Source organism: Eurosta solidaginis, chromosome 1 (assembly GCF_040869045.1).
Source record: "Eurosta solidaginis isolate ZX-2024a chromosome 1, ASM4086904v1, whole genome shotgun sequence".
Classification (NCBI taxonomy): Eukaryota; Metazoa; Arthropoda; class Insecta; order Diptera; family Tephritidae; genus Eurosta; species Eurosta solidaginis.
The window spans coordinates 86826869-86853299 of NC_090319.1; the positions used below are offsets into that span (position 1 = coordinate 86826869).

Sequence of the window (26431 nt, forward strand, 5' to 3'; positions counted from 1 at the left end):
CCCACTATTTTCAAAAACCTCTTCTGGAGAAAGTTTTCGCGCATACCCCTTACCAACCAAAGAAAGTATTTGCTGATTTATAATGGGTATATGCTCCGGAACAGACTTTCTCTCAAGACAAGTTAAGCATTTCAAAGCCGCAGAATAACTGTTTGGAACTGTAGATATATTATCTCGCCATAACAAAACTAGCTCAAAACGATTTCCATCTCGTTGATTGTAAAAATTTTCTTGCACGTTTATCTTCGGGTGACTTGAGATGGACTGTTTTGCCTTTAGTTTTGAGTGAAAGGTAACTGCAAACAATTTCATGAGACCTTTTTAACACGGATTCACAATCGCATTCTTGCATTATATGGAAACCCATGGTGTTGCTTGTGGTTTCACTCCCCCATAAATGACCCAACCAAATCGGGTTTTAAAAGCAAACGGCTCATAAATAAATCCTTCCCTAGTCTTCAAATAATTACATAAATATCCATTATTGAGCCCAATAAGAATTTGTGCCACGTCATTTTCGTAAAACCCCAAAGGTACATCTCTCAAATGGAAATAGCATGAAAAATCTTCCTTTGAGTCACTTTATACTGGAAGTGCTAAATTTTTGACAGTGTGGGCGTTGAAAACATCAAACCTCTTCGCATTCGGATGTTACTGTCAAATTTGCAGGTTTACTAATTTATATTCATCTTCGTTGCATGTGGTATCAAATGTCCATTTGAGGCTCACATTTTTCGGTTCTCCTTTAAGATCTAATTGTTCGCATAAATTTCTCTCCAGGAGAGAAACGTTAGATCCTTCGCCCAGAAAAGCAAGGTTAGGTTGAACTGGCCGGTCAATAAAGACCTCACAGAGACTGAATGTGTCCATAGTGTTACCAGAATTTGTTTGATGACTAAACGGAAGAACCCCAATCAGGTGCCAGGACATATGTTATATAATAAATCCGTCCTCTTGGCAAATACTAGCAATTTTCTAGGACCCAGCTTAAATGCTGCCTCGAGATCTAGCAACTCCTCCGCCCCTAATAGCTGGAGCCTGGCCCTGATGAACGCAGGGCACGAATACAGAACGTGCTCAACCGTTTCTTCCTGAAGCTCACACTTCCTATACTTGCTGTTACTGACGAGGCCCAACTTATGTATAAACATGTGACGCCAGAAGGCAGTGTCTCCAGTCAGTACGGCCATTGTGAGCCTTAAGTCTTCTTTCTTCAGAGATATGAACCACTTTGTGAGTCTAATATCGTAGGCTTTGCACATGATCTTAGAAATTTTGCAGCCCCGCGCTTTTGTCCACGCCTTTCCTCCTTGATGGATCATATGCAACTCTTGTCTCCTTTTGATTTCTCCCAAACGGATTGGGACGCCTATCGTCGACTCAGGGAGTGTTGCACCCTTCTTTGCCAACTCATCAGCCTTTTCTTTACCTTCTATCCCTTTATGACCGGGAACCCAGTAAAGAGATATGGTCCGGCCTGAGCGGAGTTTTTCCAATGCTTCCAGAACACTTCTTGATGAAGTACTGTGTGTGATTATTGCCTATCAATATATAAATTGACGCGACTGCAGCTTAAGCACGCTTCCTCCAGAATTTATGCTCTTTTCTTCACTGCTATAATTTCCGCCTGAAAAACGCTGCAATAATCTGGCAGCCTGTAGGATCTACTTTTTTGTGTATCTATACAGTAAACAACAGACCCAACCCATTCCATTAATTTGGAACCATCCGTATACACGTGTATAGTATTATGTTGTGCCATTTCTGCACCTCGGCACCAACCCTCCGGCTCAATTGTGGCCCCAATATCACTTTCGATGCTCAGGCATGGGACCATATATTCCGTTTGCCTGATATTAGAGGGCGCTATACTGGTGTGGCCGTAAGGCCTGCACTCAAGCTGCCCGAGGCCTTAAGCCTTGTTACCGTTGCTAACTCGATGTTTTTGGCCGTTAGGTCTGCAGGCGGGAAAACCCAAGCCTAAACATGCTTGGAAGATAAGCTACATATCCCTCACTAGGGTAGGGTGAGGGCTTAGCCGATCTCCATAGCGCCTGACTATGAGGCGGAGCTGTTTAGGACTGGCATCTACGCCGTTTCGCCTCATAGGAGGGCGGCGGGATGTCGGTGACCAAGAACTGCCAACCCCCCTAATCCAGGGTGTTATGCGGACCGGGCCTATTGGACGATTTGCAGCCAGGGGATGAATTCGGCTATATTCGAACGGAGCCTTCCAGATACCGGGCCACCTCGAGAAGTATTGATGGCCTTACCACAGTAAGGGGCGCTGCTGTGGCTGACGGTTCTTTCCCCGTATATAATACTGGACCGCTGAGCCCGCCTTGTCGGGCAGGTGGTCGTACGACCAAGATGAACGACTCATTAAAAATTGTAATAAGGAGGTTGATAAGAGGACTGAGTCGCAAGCCAAGGACGAAGAATACGCATTAAGCCATGCGTCGGACTCGGGGAGCGAGAGTAGTGATGATTCAATGAACTCCGTGTTGGAAAAGCACACAAATGAAAACGGAGTAGAAGAGTGGAGAAGGGTATGGAGCAGAGGAAGTAAGAGAGCTCTCTCGCAGTACCGTGCAGCAATAAGACTTGTCCAACGCCTGGGAGCAGTGGTCTACCCAACAGAAGTGAAGATCGAGGGCTTGGAATGGGCCCATGAGGCGGCAGAAGTAGGTCGAAGGCAGTTAAAAAGGTTTGCTGCTAGAAACCCTCCGTTCTGCAACCGGTACGAGGAAGAAGCGTCGAATGGCAGAATGAAGAGGTAACGTTCGGCGGACGGCGACAAGCCTGCTTTCAAGAGGCAGAAAGGACCCAGTCCCAGAGCCGCGAGGCAGGGCAGTCGCATAGACAAGGCAAGTAAGCCCAAAGCTATAAGACAGATAGGCCCCAATAGCGGGGTAGCAACTACCTCGAAAGCTGCAAGTCAGGGAGAAGTTCCAACTACGGAAGTAGGAGATAAGCCAAAGGAAGATAACGCTAAGAATCCGGCTTTCTCGGAGGTGCTAAAGGGAGTTAAAGCTAAGACTACGGCTTTTCTCGAGAATATGAGCGATGTGGCAAAGCAGTCACTGACTGTGGCGCTGGTTGATCGTAGCAGTCCTTTCGGACTACTGAAAGGTTGAGATCTGTAGAAAGGGAACTTATTAGCTTAATGCTTAAGATGATGCGGGAACAACCAAGTAAGCCCCTTCCAACCTTTGATTCGGGGATGGTATAATGGTGTGAAGATGATAGCGCGCGACAACATCGCGAGCTTGCGATGGCTGGAGGAAGTTAAGGTATGGATACCATGCGTGATGAGGATACACTGCGACTTCTGCAGAATCAGAATCCGAATATAACGACACAGGATAGGAAGGTACTTACTGTATCTCGGCCTACGGAGGAAGGTCAGTTCTACATCTTCCAAATAAACCAGCAGGCAGAGGATATATTGTAGACGCAGCTTGGAAAAATGTCCTTTGGTACAGGCAAAACTTATATGCGACTCAGGAAAAGAAGTCCCGAGGATAAAAATTCTAACACGCTGGAAGTGGGCGAAGTCGAAAAGAACCTCAAAAGCCTAAGGGAAAAAAGACAGGTGGAGGTAGCCGACGTCACCACGAAGGTGTTAGAAGAGGACCAACAGCCAGATAGTGCTGTGAGTCGCACAGAGGAACACCCGACACAACAGTTACAAGAGGATGAAGGGGCTTCGAACACTCTAAACCAAAAGGGCAAGGGGAGGACGACGACGTCACGACGAAGGTGCTGGAGGGGGAAAAACAGCCCAATGGTGCTGCGAGTCCTACAGATAAACCTCCAACACAGTAAAGTGGCGTCGAGCGAACTCCTAACCCTTGAGAAGGGTTCGTTTGACGTGGCGCTGATCCAGGAGCTGTGGCTCTCATCGGGAGGAAAGGTTTCTGGACTTAGCGCGTTCGGATTTGACGTTTACTATGCGCAAACGAAAGGACGAGTGCGAGCTGTAGTAATGGTAAGGAAACAGCTGCATTCATATATGCTGCCTAATTACACTACTGAGGACCTCGTAGTGGGTGCCGTTGAACAAAGGAAAAATCAGGCACTTATCCTGGCATCCTGCTACATGGCCCATGCTGCGGAGGTTCCACCGATGAAGTGCATGAGGCTAGTACAGGAGGAAGGGCGCAAAGGGCGGTTGGCCATAGGCGCAGATGCAAATGCGCACCACAATGCGTGGGGAGGAGCAGATACGAACGAGAGAGGCGAATCTCTCTTTTGCTACATCCTGCAAACCAATTTGCAGATAGCCAACAGGGGAAGTGTCCCTACATACATTGGTCCAACATCCAGCAATGTTTTGGATATTACACTGAGCTCCGAACGTGATATATCAAGGTATGATTGGATGGTTCTTGATAGACCATCCTTCTCTGACCATGCGTATATCAGCTTCAGCATCCCCCTAAAGAGGGAAGGGAGGAACCTTTAGAAACCCTAGCTCAACAAACTGGACTAAATTCCAGAAACACGTAGAAACGAAACTGGGACAACCCAAAGAGGTTGCCAATGTGGAAGAACTGGAGGAGTCTAATGAACTCCTAACTAGGACGCTTATGACTGCGTATAACAAAGCTTGCCCTCTAAAAAGATTCAGAGGAAAGCAAAGCCGCCATGGCGGAGCAATGAGCTGAGTCTTCTAAGAAGACAGGTAATAGAAATGTTTAAGCTAGCAAAGACCGCGCAAAGCGAAGCGTGTCAGGACGAGTACAGGGATCTACTGAGGATCTACAAGCGTGAAATTTCCAGGGCGAAGAGAATCTCATGGAAGTTTTTGTACGGGCATAGAGTGCTCCAGCGAAACAGCACGTTTGAGAAAAGTCATAGCAAAGGGAACTATAGTCCAGGGACTAATAAAGAAAAAGAACGGGGAATGGTCACGTAATAGTGAGGAATCCCTTGAGGTGCTTCTCGGTACACATTTCCTATCGGGAGATGGTTTAGAAGAGCCAGCAGACTGCACGCACACTTCGATCACGGAGCGGGTAGTGCCGGGCTTGGTGACCGATACCAAGATCGAGTGGGCAGTGAAGACGTTTTCTAAGTTTAAATCGCCGGGCCCAGACGGTATATTCCCGGCCATGCTACAATTGCAAGTATTTCGGTCGTGGAATGGCTTAAAATAATATTCGATGGGTGCATAAGGCTGAATGATGTACCGCACTCTTGGAGAACTGCTCGTGTAGCTTTCCTACCAAAGGCGGGGAAGATCGGTCACGTGTATACCAAAGACTATAGACCCATTAGCTTAACATCATTTCTGCTCAAAACCTTTGAGAGGCTGATAGATGTGTCCATAAAGTCCAACGTGGATGAAAAACTGCTCTCCACAACACAACATACGTACACCAAAGTCAAGTCGATAGACACCGCATTGCATAGGGTGGTAATAAGCGTAGAGAATGCCCTGGAATATGCTCTAGGAGTCTTCTTAGACATTGCCGCGGCTTTCATTAATGTCTCTAAATGGGCGATTATGGATGGTCTTAATTACATTAAAGTACATCCTGCCTTAATCCGATGGATCGGCTGCATGTTAAATTGCAGAAAGATTACATCACAATGGGGATTGTACGAGGCCACGAAATCAATGACAGGGGCACGCCGCAGGGAGGGGTGCCTTCACCTCTGCTGTGGACGCTGATCATCAACCAACTGCTCAGGCGATTTGATGAGGGACCCGTAAAACTTACGGCTTACGGGGATGACGTAGCAATTGTCATAAGTGGAAAGTGCCTTCCAACGATTAGCTCTTTGATGGATCGAGCGCTTCGGGATATTCATACCTGGGCATCAAATGTCGGGTTGAAAGTCAACGCGGATAAGACGGATATGGTCTTGTTTACAAAGAGGCACAAGGTCCCAAATTGTATCAGTCCTAAGTTAGGAGGGGTGACTCTACAAGAGAAACCTTGCACGAAGTATCTAGGAATCATCTTAGACAGTAAGCTGTCATGGAAGCTCAACATGGAGGAGAGGGTGAAGAAGGCTTCAACGGCACTTTATGCATGTAAGAGAATGCTGGGATGTACGTGGGGCTTATCGCCCTCTCTTTCTCATTGGGTTTTTATAGCGATTGTAAGCCCTATCTACACAAAAAGCAAACTACCTCAAAAAATTAGAGGGGGTATGCAGACGATCAATGCTTAGCACTACGGGAGCTCTGAAAACAACCCCGACAGCTGCACTGTATGCCATTCTGCACATTCCACCTTTAGACCAGGTCGCAAAGAACATAGCGTTAACAACTGCAACCAGGCGGAGTAGTAGGGTCTGCGGTATGCTGTGCTGATCCGGAAATAAACAGATCCTACAGATTGCCGGATTACTGTAGCGTTTTCCAAGCGGAAATAGTAGCCGTAACCAAAGCAGAAGAAACCCTGGAAGAAAATAGCCCAAACTGTAATCGTGTTAACTTTTATATTGAGCAAGCAGCAATTAAGGCAATAATTCGCATACCACAGCACCTAAACGCGTGTTAGAGTGTAAGCAGTCCCTGGAGAGAATCGGGACAGGGAGAAGCATACATGTATATTGGGTCCCAAGGTATATGGGAATAGATGGGAATGAAAAAGCGGATAAATTAGCTAAAAAGGGCACATCCCTTGAAGCTTGCTCCGTAGACTTCCCAATTAGACTGGGCGAAATTAAGCGAAGGCGAGAGGTGCACATGATCGACCAAGCAGGAAAGGCGTGGGTTCAATCGCGGGGCTGTAAAGTGTTGAAGATTATGTGCAGGTCTTACAACCTTAGACTAACAAAGTGGCTTCTATCATTAAAAAGAGAGGACTGTATACTCATGACGGGTATTCTGACTGGACACTGCCTTCTGGCGTCAAATGCCTTTAAATTAGGCTGGGTCAGTGATAGCAGATATAGGAAGTACGGCCTGGAGGAGGAAACGATCGACCACGTTCTGTGCTCTTGCCTTGCGCTTGCTACGCTAAGACTCCAGCTATTAGGAGTGATACAGCTGTCAGTTCTAGAAGCAGCAAGTGGCCTAAATCCTAGGAAGCTTCTAGTATTTGCCAAGAGGACGGAGTTATTTTATAACATAGGTCCTGGTTTTTGATAGGGTTTTTCAGTTTGGTCGTTAAAACAAACTTCTGGTAACACTACGGACTTATTCAGTCTATGTGAGGTCCTTATGGACCGGCCAGTTCAACCTAACCTAACCTAAGCTCATATGGAAAGGATGTCTTACCAGATGTGTTTCCCCATTGTAAAATTCCTCACAGGGAATATTAACATTTGTGCGACAGCCGTGCGAAGTGTTTATTCGAAGCAAGTTTGTCTCAATTGAGCTATGGTGCGCCAACTATTATATATCTTTTAATCTCTCTAGGGTTTTGAATAGAAAAGATGTCAAACTAATAGGCCTGTAGTCTTTCGAGTGCAGATTACTGGCTTTTCCCGCTTTCGGTATGAAGACTACTCGAGCCGTTTCGGTGGGACGTGGTTCAGTTTTATGCAACCCTCAAAGATTATTCTTAGCTATTCTATAATCGTTCCACCGGCCATATGCAGCATAGCAGGGAATATCCCATCTGGGCCCGGTGATTTGAAAATAGCAAACGTTTTTATTGTCCATTCAGTTTTGGTATTTTCACCAATCCTGGTACTTCTCGCTCCGCCGTCCTTCGACTGTAGACGTGGTTACATATAATTTCCGCATCATCTCCTGATGGGAAGTGTGTGTTACGTAGTAACTCAAGGGACGCTTCACTACTGTGTGACCATTCCCGTCGTCCCTGGACTGTATATCCTTTAGATAGGACTTTCCTCGGTCTCGCTGTTTTGCTGGAGCATTCTATGTCGGCGCATAAATTCTTCCATGAAACTCGCTTTGACCTGTTGTTTTTACGTTTATAGATTCTCAACAGACCCCACTATTCGTCCCAGCATTACTCGTTTTCCGCAACATTTTCCAGCTTAAGAATCTTGTTTACCTGCCCTCTAAGAAGACTCAGCTCATTACTCCACTATGATGGCTTTGTTTTCCCCTTGAATCTTCTCAGAGGACAAGCTCTGTTGTACGCAGTTGTCAGCGCTTTTGATAAGTTATTGCACTCCTCCAACTCTTCTACGGTGGCAACCTCTTTAGGCTGCCCCAGTCTTCCTAATACACCTTTCTGAAATTTGTACCAGTCCGTTGTCCTAGGGTTTCTAAAGGTTTTCCCCTTCTCTATCCTCTTTAAGGTGATTCTGAAGCTGATATATGCATGGAAAAGGCAAAAGTTTCACACTTTCCGTTGATATTATATTGTAAGGAATTTAAGGAAATTCCGTTTATTTTAAACATTCTACTAAAGTTCGAATCGCTTAACTGTTTAATAAATCACTCCAATACTTAGTATTGCAAACTGGTATTTATTTAGAATACTTTGGGAGTAGTACTTCACAACCAATAGCGTGTTTAAATCAAAACTGATCACTGATCACTCAGCTTGCGCTGCTTTTATACTCTGCGTTGCTTCGTTCGCATATTTCTCCTAAGGTCTAGACGTTTCACCTTCTAGAACTTTTGTATCTCCTGCTTGGTTACCATCTATATACATGTATATTTATAGTTTATGTTTATATTCCCACTCAACATTTAGATGATTAAATTTTGAATTTCCCTACATATCAGTACAATTTGATTACTCTTTCTGACTAAATAATGAGTTATTATACAATTGAACAAAATAAATAATCAAATATGAATACTTTTGAATATCAAAAACTGAAAAGCATTTTTCGATCACTTTTTGGAATCACTTTTGAAGTCCTTTGATGATAAAATTTTTATATTTCATAAAAAACAACAAAAGGAATAATCAAATATGCTTACCTTCCGATGAACAAAGACTGAATATAGTTTTTCAACCACATTTTAGAATTATATTTGAATCAAATGTGTTTACTTTAGGTGATCAAAAATTTATAATCATTTTTAATTCAGCTTTCTGAATCTTCTATGAATATATTTGCTGACTGAATAATGAATTTTATTCTTGTTAAAATTTTACTTTTTCAATCATGAATCTCAGAAAAAATATATACAAATTGTATTATTCCCACTCAGCATTTAGGTGATTCAATTTTGAATTTCCCTACATATCAATACAATTTGATTACTCTTTCTGACTAAATAATGAGTTATCATACAATTGAACAAAAGAAATAATCAAATATGAATACTTTTGATGATGAAAAACTAAAAAGCATTTTTCGATCACTTTTTGGAATCATTTTTGAAGTCCTTTAATGACTAAATTTTAATATTTCATAAAAGCCAACAAAAAGAATAATCAAATATGCTTACCTTTGATGATCAAAAACTGAATATAGTTTTCAATCACATTTTGGAATCATATTTGAATCAAATGTTTTTTTCATTCAGCTTTCTGAATCTTTTATGAATATATTTGTTGACTGAATAATGAATTTTATACTTGTTGAAATCTTACTTTTCATTAAAAATTTAATTTTTTTCACATACACATTTTTTCAATCATAAGCTAAGAAAAAATATATAAACATTTTATTATTTATGCAAAAGATATTCTTCAAGACAAAAATAATGTAATGCTGCTCGTGAACGAAGATTCCCCAAACAATTTCTCCCCTTCAGCTTCCCAGAAAATACATAATGATTGGACAATACATAGGTTGTGAGCTATTTAAACCCCAGGTAAGTGAAGATATCTTAACATACCTGGATACGGCTTCAACATCCCGTATCGTATCCGTATTTTAAGATGCAGACGACAATGCTGATGTTGGATGTTGTAGTCGCAGGTGTATATCGGTCAAGTTTGTTCGCGAGTTAGCTGTGGTTCGAATAGCTCACTTTCGCATGCTTTCTTCCCCTTATGAAATAAGATTATTATGTAGTATCATATTTTGAATGAGATATGAAGAATAAATGCATTATAATGGCATTCAAAAATGATTCAAAAATCTCAACCAAAAGGATTGAAATATATTCACAAATATGATCAGAAAATGACTGTGAAAAGCAGTCAAATATTACTCTAAAACTATTAAAGCTCCATTTTACAATGATATCAAATATGTATAAAAAGCGTTTCGAAATAGGAATCATAAATGATTATTCAGGAATAATCACATTTATGGTACATTTTTCTCCCGACGATACGTTAATTTTCGAACAGAAAATGCTTTTAAATTTGAACGTTTTTAATCATCTTGGGTATGATATTTAAATATTTTTTGATCAAAATTTTCAAAAAATGCTGGCTGGGATTTATACAAAAGATCCCACTCAGCATTTAGGTGATTCAATTTTGAATTTCCCTACATATCAATACAATTTGATTACTCTTTCTGACTAAATAATGAGTTATCATTCAATTGAAAAGACATAATCAAATATGAATACTTTTGATGATGAAAAACTAAAAAGCATTTTTCGATCACTTTTTGGAATCATTTTTGAAGTCCTTTAATGACTAAATTTTAATATTTCATAAAAACCAACAAAAATAATGATCAAATATGCTTACCTTCCGATGAACGAAGACTGAATATAGTTTTTCAACCACATTTTGGAATTATATTTGAATCAAATATGTTTACTTAAGTGATCAAAAATTTATAATCATTTTTCATTCAGTTTTCTGAATCTTTTATGAATATATTTGTTGACTGAATAATTAATTTTATACTTGTTGAAATTTTACTTTTCATTAAAAATTTTATTTTTTTCACATACACATATTTTTTCAATCATGAAGCTAAGAAAAATATAAAAAAATTTTATTATTTATGCAAAAGATATTCTTCAAGACAAAAATAATGTAATGCTGCTCGTGAACGAAGATTTCCACAACCATTTCTCCCCTTCAGCTTCCCAGAAAATGCATAATGATTGGACAATACATAGGTTGTGAGCTATTTAAACCCCAGGTAAGTGAAACTGTCTTAACATACCTGGATACGGCTTCAACATCCCGTATCGTATCCGTATTTTAAGATGCTGATGTTGGATGTTGTAGCCGCAGGTGTATATCGGTCAAGTTTGTTTGCGAGTTAGCTGTGGTTCGAATAGGTCACTTTCGCATGCTTTCTTCCACTGATGAAATAAGATTATTATGTAGTATCCTATTTTGAATGAGATATGAAGAATAAATGCATCGTAATCGCATTCAAAAATGATTCAAAAATCTCAACCAAAACGATTGAAATATATTCACGAATATGATCAGAAAATGACTGAAAAGCAGTCAAATATTACTCTAAAACTATTAAAGCTCAATTTTACAATGATATCAAATATGAATAAAAAGCGTTTCGAAATAGGAATCATAAATGATTATTCAAGAATAATCACATTTATGGTACATTTTTCTCCCGACGATACGTTAATTTTCGAACAGAAAATGCTTTTAAATTTGAACGTTTTTAATCATCTTGGGGTATGATATTTAAATATTTTTTGATACAAATTTTCAAAAAATACTGGCTGGGTTATAGCCATATGCAGGTGTATGTTTGAGTAAGTACTTCGGCTGATGATTACATGTCTCTTCGTTGCCTTGTATGTATGTGTATAAATGATGATTGATTTGTTCATGTACACAAGAGTGGCAGCTTGCATTATTGTTGTTGTGCCTTTATTTACTAACAACATAGTGATGCTAAAATTCGTCTCAATATAGTGTAACCGGTACTATTTTAAAGTCTTTTATTTCTACCTAACTGATTGGAATGAGCGTTAAAAACTATAGATTTGGGTGCAAAATTATGCAGGAGCTTGTGATGTCTTGCTTCGCAGCCATTAAAGGCCCGAACACATAAGAATAACCTATTTGACGATCCCCATACAAACACATGCAGTCAACTCACGATGCTGCAGTTCACTGCGTGTGTTTGTATGGGGATCGTCAAATAAGTGATTCTTATCTGTTCGGGCCTTAATACTCCATTTCAGCTCAGAGCAGCGAATATTGCCATACTTCTGCAAACAAATTCCACACAACGTCTTCTGCTTAACCTGGTCCAACCTCTCTGAAAGCGTAATTGCGTTGAACTTCATACAATTAGTTACTATGTATATGGTTTCCCATTACAAACACTGCATGCTGGCTTCGAATTCTCCCTTTCGTGGGTATGCAGACTACTGCTAACTTTAAGAATATCTACGTTTGGTGTCATTTTGAAAATGAACAAATATTGGCTTCTTCGTTTATACTGTACAATGCCGAATTCATCTATATTTGCGTAGGCATATTATCAACTAGCTTCTGAAGTAGTAGGGGATTTTTCATGTGGGATTGTAATCCAGATGCTTCAGTTGTTTAACACAGGTTTCGGACAGTCATTGCGTAAGAACAAGCGTTTCTAATTTGTGAGCTTTTGGTGGCGCTTCGGACCGATAATTTCCGGGCGACCAAATACCATTTTGAAAGTTCGTATTACCTGAGCGACATTTTTTGGAAATTAAAAGAAAATAGATTATCACTTCCAACGCTTTTCCTTTAAGACATTTCTGGAGTCGTAAAAGATTTTTAGCAGCGCTAAAATTGCTCAACTTATTGCTTATGCTTTTCACTCTGAAACTTCAACTTCTGTTAGCAATTGAAGTTTCTTCTCGTGATACTGTTTTTCACGGTCCGCACGCTCTAACTCCAAGCTTTGTAGTTCCAAATTTATTTTCCGTCTTTTCAAACTTGATTTTTGGACCTCTTTTCAGTATCGCCATGATTGCAAAGGGTGTAGCGTTGGCCATTTGTTTATTCGGAGGTGTACGAAACATTTTAAAATTCACAATTTGTGCGGCGTATTCTGCAATTAATAAACGTTATAATTTTTTGAAGAAATGTTGGGGAAAAAATAAGAAAATATAGTTTCATAGCAAATTCCATTTTTTATTTAAATTGTTGCTATAGTTTCAAAAAAAAAGAAATTAATATAATTGAATAATCAAGAAAATTTTCCCCAATGAATCGAAAATCAAAGGCGAATCTGTTTTCTCAAATATTATCGACATGGATTGCTATGAAATATAAAATTACAACTTTAACAGCAAGTATCTGTAACACGTATCAAATAAGCAAAAGGTTTCTGGGTATGAGGCTGTGTGTACAATTAATACAAATAAAACCACCTGTCGAATTATATACGAGTGAAGTTCCTGGCATAAATGGCTTCGCTTTTACTGACGAAACACTAAATTTTTTTCTGAAAAATCGCTGTTTTTCCTAACTTTGACCTCAATGAGGCACGTGTTAACATTATCGGATTGGCCTGAAATTTTGCAATAATCACTTTCTGATCTATTGGCATATTTTAGGAAGGTGCCCCGAAAGATAGAACAAAAATTAAAATTCACCATATGTCTTGTAACCACCCTAGTGTACATACATTCATACAAACAGAAGCAGAAAGCAACCCCTAATTTATCATTCACGAATGAACGAAAAGCTACCCACGGTCAATAAATAAATTTTTTTTTTGGGATATGCTGGTCCCGTTCCAATTCCCGAAAAAAAAGTTCTTCAAATATTTATTTAAGCAAAAGGCTACCTATGTACTAAATTTCAACCAAATCGGTAAACAAATAAGCCTACGCCACTTAAACTAAAATTCTGCGTAGTGAAACACAAAACTCCTTCGTAGTGTGCGTAAATTGTGCCAGCATTCGTGCATGCACACTAAGTTGCCCGTTTTGTGTATTTCAATGCACACTAAAAGTTTTGTGCCGCACAAACACAATACACAAAATTAATTGGCGCTTCGTAAATTCTAATACTATACAATTGAATTCTGCTGATGCAGACTCTGGTTACAACCAATGACCCTGTTCCTGTTTTCGCACTATTGTAACGAGATTTATAAAAAGTTACTAAAAGTTTCGTGCCGCACAAATACAATACACAAAAAAATCGCGCTTATATATACCATTGTGCTGATGCACACTCTGGTTACAACCAATGAGCTTGCTCCTGTTTTGGCGCTATTGTAACGGGGTTTATATGGCCTCCCTCAAACTTGAAGACATTTTGAAATTGACGTTTTCGTTTGTCCAACTATTTAGGTATATTAGCAATTCTTTTTAAAGGAATACTCCGACTAAATCTATCAAAGAAAGAAGAAAATTAATAGATTTGATTATTTTATTACAATGCTTATATTTTTACTCTAAAATTTTAAGAATAATTACAAAACTTATGTTTTTCAATAACAAATATTAATTATAGTTCAGTTCTTTTCAAGACATTGGTAATACTTAAGTTATAAACATAAATCTAAATCTAAGACCTGACTAAAATACCATATTTCCACATATTATAAGTACACAAATGAATATACCACTTTGCTGGTAGTAAAGCCACATTGTTTAGTTAATGTTAATATTATGTAGGCAAATTTTGTTCACTCCTGTATTTTAAGAAAATCTAATGTATCAGAAGCCCAACAGAAGCAAACAAAGGGATTTATTGCGACGTGCGTGAGTGTATAGGAATCAAGGAATTAGATATACATTGTTCAAAGTTTTCAAAGCGCATAGAATATATTTTCAAGCAAAACTACTATTTTAAGGAAAAAATAAGCCATTAGGTAATATAGTCTAAGTAGTTTATGTGCGTGGGGCTTAAGTTGCCAACTGCACGCGCCGAAGGTCGGTCATTATATTTTGGCAACTGTTAACTCCGGATGTGTCTCTTAATAATTATTTTAAAAATAAATTGTAACTTAAAAAAGTAAAGTTAAATACAGACAATTTTTATTTAATGAGTGTCTGGCGGAGGAGACCGCCTCGTAAATTAAATTAGATAACAAAATTGCCACAATATGAAGGCGGCGCCCTCCAAGACGAAGGTAACGCCAAGTTTAAAAAAGAAAATATTAAAGGAAGAAATAGTTAAACCATTTTTTGGAGCATAAAGGCATTAATAAAAAGGGTTTTATAGAAAGCATTCCCTCCGTTCTGTATTTTTTCGACTAGCTCGGAATCGTCCTATATACGATGAAATACTACACAATTAGTAGTTTTGTACTAAGTGAAGATCTGGGGATTGTACCTCTTCAAGACAGCTAATATTCAAATTGGAGTGTCCCTTTGCCCTTTAACAGCTTTCTAAAATTAATTTGAATTGATACGTCGAAACAACTGCAATTTTGGTAAGTTTAAAGCAACATTTTTCATATTTATAATTGTAGAACTAATTTCTGTTTTTCGCAGCTTTCGCAGGGAAACACTTTTCCAGGTTATTAAGGAAAAAATAGCGCCTGGAACAACTATTATAAGCGATTGCTGGAAAGCATACGATAGCCTGGAGGAGCATGGGTACACCAATTTTTCGGTCAATCACTCCGAAAATTTTCTAGACGCGGTGATTGGTGCCCCCACCAAAAATATTAAACGGAGCTGGCGGGAATTCCGGTCCTCTATTCCCGATTATTGCCGATCAGAACAGATGATAATTTTGAGGATTACATAGCGGAATTCCTATTCAATAGGAATAATACCACTATGCCGGATCGCATTCATTATATATTTAAACACATCGGTGTTCTGTGTGCTCCAAGCGGCACTTAACAAACAAATAAAAAGTAAAGAAAGTAAAAAGTATATATGTATACCTACATAAAAAAGACGCCAAATCAAAAATTCACTGCTTGCAAAAATTCCTTATTTTTGTCATTGTTATTATTCTTTCAGATATACCGATTTGGCGCAGACATTAATCTGGGTCGAGAAACCCATAAAAGGCCCTTATCAGGGCAACCAAATTTTTAAAGAGACAAAAATTGTTCTTAACAAGATAGAATAAAAGGCCCTTATCAGGGCCACCAAATTTATAAAGACACAAAAATTGTTCTTAACAAGACAGAATAAAAAGCCCTTATCAGGTCCGCCAAATTCACAAAGGGACAACAAATTTTTTTAACAAGATAGAATAAAAGACCCTTATCAGGGCCACGAAAAGGTTGATCCAAACAAAATAGAATAAAACACCCTTATCAGGGCCACCAAATTTACAAAGAGCCAAAGATTGATCTTAAGAAAATAGAACAAAAGGCCCTTATCAGGTCCACCAAATTTACAATGAGTTTCCAGTAGCAGCAAAAGCATTATTCAAAGGTTTTGTATGAAAAATCGCTAATAGTGATAGCTATTGCTATCCAAATATATCAGTGATTGGCGATTGAAAGATGGCAGCAAACTATAGTAAAAAAGAAGTGAAATGTGGAGATTTTATGAGCCCGTAAATGAAACGCATGCAAAATATATTATTTGCAAAAACATATTTTGTACAAAACATCTCACACTAATTTAAAAAAACATATGCAAAGCCGTTATCCAACATTCGAATTGCCAATGGCAGCGGTAATGCAAAGGCAACCTCAACCGTCCATACAGCAAGAAATTCAGCTGCAAACATTTACTGAAGCAGCTGTAAAACATGCTAAACTCCTTTATTTACAAAATAGAATCGGAGTTGAGACCACTTAACATGTTTTCAGGACCCACTTTGCAGAAAAAAATAAAATAAATAACGTCGTCTCTAACTATATTAAGGATTTCGGCAAAGGCCAAAAAGGAAATTCACGAAGCCATGCCCATGCGATTTGCAGCCGTTCAGCATAGTTGAAGACAGAGGATTTCGTACGTTGTAAAAGCGCTAACTCTTGCATATCAATTACCTAGTCGGCAAGTAATATCAACGACGATAATTCCTGCATAATATCTCAGAAAATTAGAATTTTGCATTATATCAGTTTGCAATAAAAGGTACATATTTTTTTCTTTTTATTGCAATTTTGGTTCATATATTCTGTATACTAATTAATTTATAACATCCAATATCCGCTAAACAAACCTGAACATTACTTTTTTATATCCAAGAATACCAATTGCACATTCGCTTGTTAAAAATAAATTAAAGCGAACGCTATAGCTATTAAAAATAGCCGCGATTCAATAACTGCCATCACTATTTTCACTGATAGTTCAAAATCGCTGTATCGCCCATCACTAGTTCGAGTTAATACTGACTCGCCACATTAATCAACCAACGTTCGTCTTTTCGTTCTTTTAGCCGAATTTCAAAGACTCATTCCGGCAGCACTCCCAAACATATTAGGCGTTCATTTACGCATAACGCGCTCACGCTCACTAAAAATCCAACCCCCGCTTTCGGAGATACCTAGGGTCATTTTTATTATTATAATTTTCTCCACTCCACCACACGTGACTACTTTTTCTTTCTCTTTTTGTTTTTTTCTACCATTCCGAGCAAAATAGGAGTGGGTTCCACTTTCATTCCCTTTTATTATGACATTTACTCTTACTCCCGTATGCACATGCAAATAATGTCCTTAATGGTACAACGATAATCTTCTATCTTGATGAAGGATGACAATAGAAAGGTTACATATAATAAACACGCTGGCAAATAGAAGAATAAATTACAAAACAGACACAGACAATATTGCACAATCATATAGGCACTTATTAACAACGAACGGACAGTGTAATACTCCACGTTAGGCGGTAAATAGGTGAAAAATAAATGTATGTATTTAGTTTAAAAATTTATTATTTGATTTTCAACTAATTTACTCCAAACTAGAAAAAGAAACGGTAAAGATGGGTTTGACAGTGAATTTGGCGTCCAAAACGAAGTACCTGTTGTCATCGAGCAAAGAGTCAGCGCATATGCGCCTTGGCAACCACGTTACTGTTGGCAGCCATAATTTCTAAATAGTAAAAGACTTCGTTTATTGGGAACCAACACCAACACTAGCAACAACATCGACTCTGAGATCAAGCGAAGAATCACTATTGCCAATAAATTCTACTTTGGACTAGGTAGGCAATTGAAAAGTAAAGTCCTCTCACGGCAAACTAAAATCATGTCACTTATCGTACCCGTCTTGCTATATGGTGCAGAAGCATGTACCATGACAACATCAGATGAATCGGCTCTGGGAGTGTTCGAGAGAAAAGTTCTTCGAAAGATTTATGGACCTCTACGCGTTGGCGATGGCGAGTACCGAAGAAGATTTAACGATGAGCTGTACGAGCTCTATGCAGAATTAAAACGCAGCGGCTGTGCGGGCTAGGCCATGTTATGCTAATGAAAGATGACGCTCCGGCGAAGAAAGTGTTTCTATCGGAACCCGCCTATGGAAGCAGAGGTAGAGGGCGGCCCCCATTCCGCCCTAAGGACCAGGTGGAAAACGATTAAACTCCCATGGTGTGTCCAATTGGCGCCGATTGGCAGAGGAGCGACTGGCGCGCCTTCTTGGACGGCTATAACCGTTTAAACGGTTAAGCGCCAATTAAGTAAGTAGTCGCAATCCAGTCTTAAAAGAGTAAGAATATAGATTGTAGTAGTGTAGTTGAACATGAATGTAACGTGTGGAGTGTGAGTGTAGACCTGCATTGACGACGGATAATTTTTGGCGGGATTTTGAAATACCTCGAAAATGGCCATACATATTGGGTTAACGTTATCGAATTCGTAGTCTTGCGATTGAAATGCGTTTTTCGGTAGCAATATGGACTTCCTTGGTAAATTAAGAATGTCATGTTGTAGTATAGAATTACCTCTACCTGTTCTTGAGAATGTTAAAAATATATATTTTCAGCATTCCTATTCGATCTTGGGTTGGTTTTTTAATATTTTTCGCGATATTTTAGCAGTTTTACGTAAAAATCTCGAGAAGTATCAGAGATACAGGATTTCCGCCCCCGGAGATCGTGTATTAGCAGTCAACCCCTAAACTATACTGGCCCTTTTCTTTATTCATTTATTAAATATTTGTTATATTTTGTTTTAAAAGATTCTTTATTCTAGTCTGTAAGATTAATAAACGAAACTAAAGGAAGAATATGAATCAATGCAGAATGAGGTATGAGGCGCAGTTAGATGCGGTGAAATTTCTAAGTAATTTTTTTCATTTAAAAAAAATGCCACCAGGCATAAATATTATGCTTTTCATTGAGATGGTTTATAAGGAGTTTACTGCACGGACAGAAATGTTATCAGCTGACATGGATTTGGATGATTGCATCAATTCTCCAGGTAAAATGATTCCGACTAATAAATCTTACTCTAAAACTAATAAATCTAAATCAATAAATTTAGATCAAATTACTGAAAACGGTGCTTTGGGTGGAATAGATCAACCGTGTAATACACAAATAGTTCTAAATTCGCAACAAATGATAAAGGATATGTCTCATGCCTTCGCATCGGGTATGTAAATCTTGATGTATTTATTTATTTTAAGATCGCGGGTTTGAATCGAGCTCAAGGCCTAACTAACAATAATTATTTTATCATTATTATTGTTATGATAGAATAGAAGAACGAAAAAATGTAGACAACTGCCAAAGCTCGTTGTATAGATCCATTTCGGGAACCGCTAAATTCCTTCATCGGCAACGTTTAGGCGCCGCTGCTATAACCATTCAGCTTTCACAGCGGTTTTTTGTTTGTCTTCATTATTTCTACTTCTATTCTGGTTCTTGCCAATTGATATTCACAGCACTGCGACATCTGTTGCAAAATGGATGTGAAAATTGGACTTGTTTCATGGCAATGATGCCATAGTGTCATATTTTATTGACACTTATTCCCCGTGCTCTGGCATGTATTAACAATTTTTGTTGTTCAGCCTACTGATTTGTAAGATCGCGGGTTTGAATCCAGTTTAAGGCCTAACAATAATTATTTATCCTTATTATTATGATACATTTTTTCTTAAATTTGTAATAAATAATATGTATGATTTTATGTTGTTTAGTTGCCCCTAAGACGATTACCGAAGGTAATTGAAATATATTGGCAAAAACAAAACTTCAGTGTTTTATTGTTTTTTGCGGAACAAACAAAAAAAAATTTTTTTGATGGCATGAACGTTTACATATCATTTTTTTTCTTCAGCTTTATAGAAGTTTCGCACAGAGGGTTAATGAAATAATTCGTCAACTACAATCATATACAATACAAATTATCTCATTATTGCTTTATTGAGTGCCTAATCCTAAAATCCATTCGATTTTGCATATTGTTTCGGATTTTATTGTCAAAGAAACAAATGACAATGAAAATAAAATTACCTTCAATAATTTACAAGATCGCGAGTTCGAATCGAGCTCAAGGCCTAAAAATAATTATTTTATCATTAATATTGTTATGATAAATTTTTCCTTAAATGAACATTTTTTTATGATACATTTTTTCTTAATTGAAAAAAAAAATTTTAATTAGAATAGAAGAAAGAAAAAATTTAGACAACTGCCAAAGCTCGTTGTATAGATCCATTTCAGGAACTGCTAAATTCCTTCATGGGCAACGTTTAGACGGAAAATGTGAAGTGGAAATAATGAAGAATATTAAAGAAAATTGTTCAAAATTAAGATCGTGGGTTGAAAATTGTTAGCAAAGTGAAGAAAACATTGAAGTGTAAAAAAATATTGAAAAAAGGTTGTGTCGCTTGTGTAAATAAGATGAATAAATCCAGGTGTTGTGAATTGAAAATATGAAAGCAAACCAAAAGTAATAGGAATATGATAAAGAAAAATAGTGAAAAATGTTAATAAAATGAAGAAGAGAAAGAAGTGGAGTGATGTGTTGTGAATAATATTATAACAGTGTATTTAGAGAAGGAAGTTGGCAACTAACAATGCAATGAAAAGAAAGTTGTGTGTGCGAACCTAACCTACCCCAATTAAGATAAATATGCAAATCCGCAGGCACCACAGGTGAATAAATTAAGTAATTTTTAATAGTGTCGAAGTAATAAAATACAAAATTATTATACTTATTATATATATATTGCATTAGTGATTTAGAAATCTATGCAATTATATATGAATGTATGTACATTTTGTTGTCAACATAAAAGCAAAAAAAAGAAGTGAGAATCTTCTCATTGAGCGAAATTTGCAAATCATGTAACTCTTTCTCCCACGCAACTTCGAAGTTAAATTGCGCCAAAATTACAAAAAATGAAGCCAAAGCTCATATTGAAAAAGGCCTCGACGTGTTCAGTTCGTTTTTAATAATTTTGCAAAAAATCAATTCTAATTCTGATAATTGTTTTTATCAAAACAACTCGAAAACGTAAAAATGCCGACTATTCGAAAATGTTGCGCGGTCGGATGTTGGAGAAATGCAGGGGCGGATCCGGGATTAGTTTTTTATTCATTTCCGGCCAACGCCGTTGTTAGGAGAAAATGGATGAGCAACTTAAAAATAAATGTAGTTAAAAAAAATACTATATTCGTGTGCTCCCTTCATTTTGAGAAGGACGTGAGAATTGGAAAGCGTCTTAAAGATTACGCTTTGCCAATATTAAACTTGGGTAAGTTGAAATTTTTTGTAATTGTCTAAAAATAGGTATATTATATACATATATAAAAAAAAAATATTTTAAAGACGGCGAATAATGTAAATTTTGCTGTTTACCAAAGGAAAACAGGAAAACATTTTGTGTACAAAGGGATTTTGCACGGAGTTTATTTAGGTGCCACACCATTGGTGGACCGGTCAGGGTAATTTTTTCTAAGCGCGGCCGAAAGATTAAGAGTGTCATGATGTCGTATAGAATAACCCGGATGTTAAATAATAAATATAATAAATTTCTCCGGAAAGTTCGAGTGATTGGTATCTAAAATTTGTGGCGTTCACCCCTCTTTCATAGGTTGATTCATATATTGACCTATACATTTATTTATGTTTAGTCTATGAACAAAACTTATATATCGTCAGAAAGATGGAGTTTTGCCCTTTCAGAAGTGTTTAAACTGTTAATTGAGTATTGAAGATGTTAGTGAAATCTTACAAAATATGTAGAGGTCCACACCAAAATGAAACATTTACATCATCAGCAGTTTCGAGGCAATTGGCAAAGTATATTTTACCATTGAAGGCATGGTTCGACTATAACTGATATCAAAAGAAAGTTTTTTTTATATGGAGTGTTTGGGTGGCCGCCGTGGCGTGATGGTAGCGTGCTCCGCCTACCACATCGAGGATCCTGGGTTCACACCCCGGACAAAGCTACATCAAAAATTTTAGAAAAAGATTTTTCAATTAGAATATTTTTCTAAGCGGGGTCGCCCCCCGGCAGTGTTTGGCAAGCACTCCGAGCGTATTTCTGTCATGATGAGCTCTCAGTGGAAAATCATCTGCCTTGCAGATGCCGTTCGGAGTCGGCATAAAACAAGTAGGTCCCTTCCCGCTAATTTGTAGGATAAATTAAAAGGAACACGACGCAAATGGAAGAGAAGCTCAGCCTAAAATCTCTTCGAAGGTTATCGCGCCTTACATTTATTTATTATAAGTGTGCCTTAATAAGCATAAAGCGAAGGTGTTACTTGTATTTTATATTAATATGTCCCTTTAGCCATTATAAGTTATTGCAAAATGTAAATGTTACGTTTTGGGCGATTAGCATGTAAATGTGTCGTTTTGATATGAATCTCCGTATCAATAGGAAAAACTCAACATCAGTGACCTTGGTAGTTAGATGATTAATGCCTTAGTAAAAAATAGTTTAAATTTATACTTTAAGTAGGAACTAGTGACATGATGGGCTCAAGTCAACCTATTGAAGAACTGGTTGCATTTTTTAAATCAGCGTTTCGAAATTTCGATAGATATGTGCAATTAGTTTTCAACCTAAATTCAAATGCTAAATTTCGAAAACAAAAAAATTCTTGATTTTTCATCGTTTTGTTTTTAAAGTTTTTAATACAAAGATAATGCGCATATTCATTCATTACAAAGGGTACATCAGAGGGCGATAATTCATGGCGCGGTTGATGTCCGATTGGATTTTGAAGAAGTGGACCTATTGCCCTTAATAAGTTATTAGAGACACGCCAACATCAAAATATTCATTTCAAGATAGTGCAAAAGTCCCTGTACATTTTATGTTCGGCCAAAAAAAGCTCATCCAACGTAACATTCCACTTGTATGTGGTTTGCATATAGAACTGAAGCACATTGGCAGGAACCTCAAATCCTCGGAAGAAAAACATTTTCTTATGGCTATTAAAAGCGCTGTACAAAAAAGACTGTTTGTATGCAGATCATACCGCAGGTGGGCACAATATTGGATCCCCGGTTCAAAAAGAGGGCTTTAGAAGCACCGAAAACGCCTGGAGCGTTGGAGGGTGAAATGTGCGCATTATCTTCGCCGCAAGCTGCGAATTACGTAGAACAACCGGACGAGTCAATTGACCTACACCCCGATCCAACGCCAGATATTTAAAAGAATATTAAAGAAAATTGTTCAAAATTAAGATCGTGGGTTGAAAATTGTTAGTAAAGTGAAGAAAACAAAGAAGTGGAGTGATGTGATGTAAATAATATAACAGTGTATTTAGAGCCGGAAGTTGGCAATAACAATGCAATGAAAAGGAAGTTGTGTTTGCAAACCTAACCTACCCCAATTAAGTATGCAAATCAACAGGTGAATAAATTATGTAATTTTCAATCATGTAGAACCTATAAAATACAAAATTATTATACTTATTATATATACATTGCATTAGTGATTTAGAAATCTATGCAATTATATATGAAGGTATATACATTTTGTTGTCAACATAAAAGCAAACAAAAGTTAAAATCTTCTCATTGATTGAAACTTGTAAATCATGTAACTCTTTCTCCCACGCAGAGAGTAGGCAAATACTTAGGACAACGGCAAGACGAAGTAGCTGACGCTCTTTATTCAAAGATCAAAAAAAAAAAAAAACTGAGAGGAAAAAATCGAAATTATCCCGTTTCTAAAGAATGGAAATTCTTGTAAATTGGAACCAACGATGATACAGAAAAAACTAACAATAGTTTCAATACGTTGTGATAGTTTGTGTCAGAGTTTAGTAATTGCTAGTATTGATTTTTGGAAAATCCCATTTCTGAATTTAGACAAGGATATCATCAGTGCAGGTTTTTTTTTAATACAAAACATTAGCTACGTATATTTTTTCTTGAAACTCAAATTAGAATAAGTCGATAAGCTAAGCACCTTAAATGATAGGTGCTTAGAATTTTACTCGCTTGTCAAATTTTGTTTTTCGCTTTCCCATAGACATTTTTTCTTGACAAGCAAGCAAGTAGTAACTTCAAAAACCTACTCTCAAAGGGGCGAAATCTTCAGCCAATTTTGCAAAACTACGTCTGAAGAAAACAGTGGCCTTCATTTTATGAATTGTACAACCATTCCAGGGTTTGTACTTGCAAAAATTTTGCAAAAAGGTCCCAGCATTGTGCATGAATTGACATGTTCCGCAAAATGCCCACCCAGAAATAGGGCTATCAATGCTCTATTACTAACTCTACAAGAACACTGACTATCATATGACTATCATCTGATTGTCAGCAATGTCAACCTAACGATCAGCGCCTCATACAAACTTTCTATCACAAACTTAAGGGGACTTGCGCAAATGTGATGTAAACAACTGTGTACGTGTGAGTTTTTGTCTCCTTATACACCAACATGGCCTACTGATTAAGTATATAGCCGTACTGCTCACTCTCATTCCTTTTCCTGGATCAGTGCTGACACTCTAACTATCAAAAAGTGTCATAAATGATAGTTTACTGTAGATATCAGGTTTGACTGTTATACTATCATAAATGACCATTGTTATATTCCGCCAAAAATGAAACAATGCTTTTTGCTTTTTATTTACTTTATTTCATTACGTTTTTAATTTTGTACGTGATAAAAGCATACGTGTTTCTTATTTGTTTAAAATAAATAGTTTTATAACAATTCGAGTTCAGAAGGTTCAATTTAAATTCAGAAAATAACAAAACAACAGAAGGGCGCTTTCCTCATGCGGAAACACATTTGAAAATGAATCACCACTAACCACTATTATTTTTCGCGTATCAATTTTTTGAGTGCGCCCCATACATACATTCCGACAGCTTTTGGTATTTTTTAATATTATTTTCGTTTTTTTTTTCTTTTAGCATGGAGCTTTGAAATGCTCTCTTTTTCATTTTTTAAACTTATTTTTTATATGGTTTTCGTCGGTTGAAAATGGCGGAATTTAAAAAATAACAAGACAACCGTGATAATCATTTGATTGTCATATGACAGTCAGTAGTGACAACATGATTAAATCGGATAAACTGTTCTCGTATACATAAAATTCCGTTGAGAATTATGTATCTGTCTCACATGCATAATGGTATCTGCTATATGTTCTTTTGTTCTGTACCAGGTGTCCGAAGCTTTCCCAGTTTGAGTCCTTTTTCATGATTATAGGCTGTCGTTGGGAACATGCGGACATGCATGAGCGAACAAAGGAACATACATAAATTTGAGTATCAATGTTTACGTCATCGCAGGATCAGCATTGTCAATTACAAGTGTGAGTGTATTAGTAAAACTATCAGCGTTTCTTGTAGGGAAATGATGAAAGAACGATGGAAACAAATTTTGATAGGGCATTCGCCGATGCAATAGAAGTTATGCCGAGATTTTTAAAGCGTTGTACACACTGTTTTTCAGTAACGACAGCTAAAGTGTCTGAAGCAGGTAAGAGATATTGGGGCATAGTCATAGTCGAAGTAAAATGTTATTTTAAGTTGAAGCATTTTTGATAGATAGAACATATGAAATTGTTTCAAAAAGCTTTAAACTAACCTACGCCACTTGCTGAACAATTTAAGTTTTTAACTCGGCTGCGTAATTGAAGCACAGTACTTATACACATGCGAATTTTCTTCACAAAATACCTCTTAGGTAAAGTGGGAGTAGTTATGACCCGATTTGCTTCATTTTCTGTTCACTTATGCTGTATGATGTAAGGCTGACATAAAAACAATTTCTCTTCTAATCCTAAAAACAGGGATATATGGAAGTTACGTACTACCGTTATGTTCACAAAATTAGAATACCCTTGTACTAGTACTAGTACGTTGGGTATAAAAATAACAGCCCAGAAATAAGTGTGCAATCAAAACATCATAACTTTCTTACAGGTCCGATTGTTTTTATTGAACTTTTCAATGCAAGGGATATGGGAAGAAACTTCCGCTTAAATGCCCTGCCGCAGCAATTCAAAGTCACGGTAACAGAGCAAATTAAGGAGTTCACACTCCAGTCCATTATCAATTATATTGGAAATCGGCCAACGCGCTCTTCAGACGAGTCCTTTAGGACATTTCACTGCGTATTGTAAAAGGTCAAATAAGACATGAAAAATGTTTGCACAGTTGGCAGATTTTATCTCCAATAGCTATGAGAAATGTATCTATTAAACAATTGCTACGATTTCATTTTTTTTGCCTGCGATAGGTCCGATTGGTTTCGCTAACTTCAGCCTTATTTTAGCGGAAAATGTCATAAAAAAAATTTGTAAAGCAATACATTTTTTTTGCCGCTAAAATAAGGG

At 37.6% G+C, this 26431-nt stretch overlaps 1 protein-coding gene across 1 annotated transcript in view; it reads right to left on the bottom strand.

Annotated features, from left to right (window-relative positions):
* LOC137236421 (uncharacterized) overlaps positions 1-14050 on the bottom strand; it is a 59997-nt gene extending 45947 nt beyond the window's left edge. Inside the window, exon 1 of the mRNA XM_067759019.1 lies at positions 13945-14050. Coding sequence (XP_067615120.1) covers positions 13945-13947 — 3 coding nt within the window. The 5' untranslated portion in view covers positions 13948-14050. The remainder of the gene's footprint in view (positions 1-13944) is intronic.
* Between the last annotated feature and the right edge of the window lie 12381 nt (positions 14051-26431).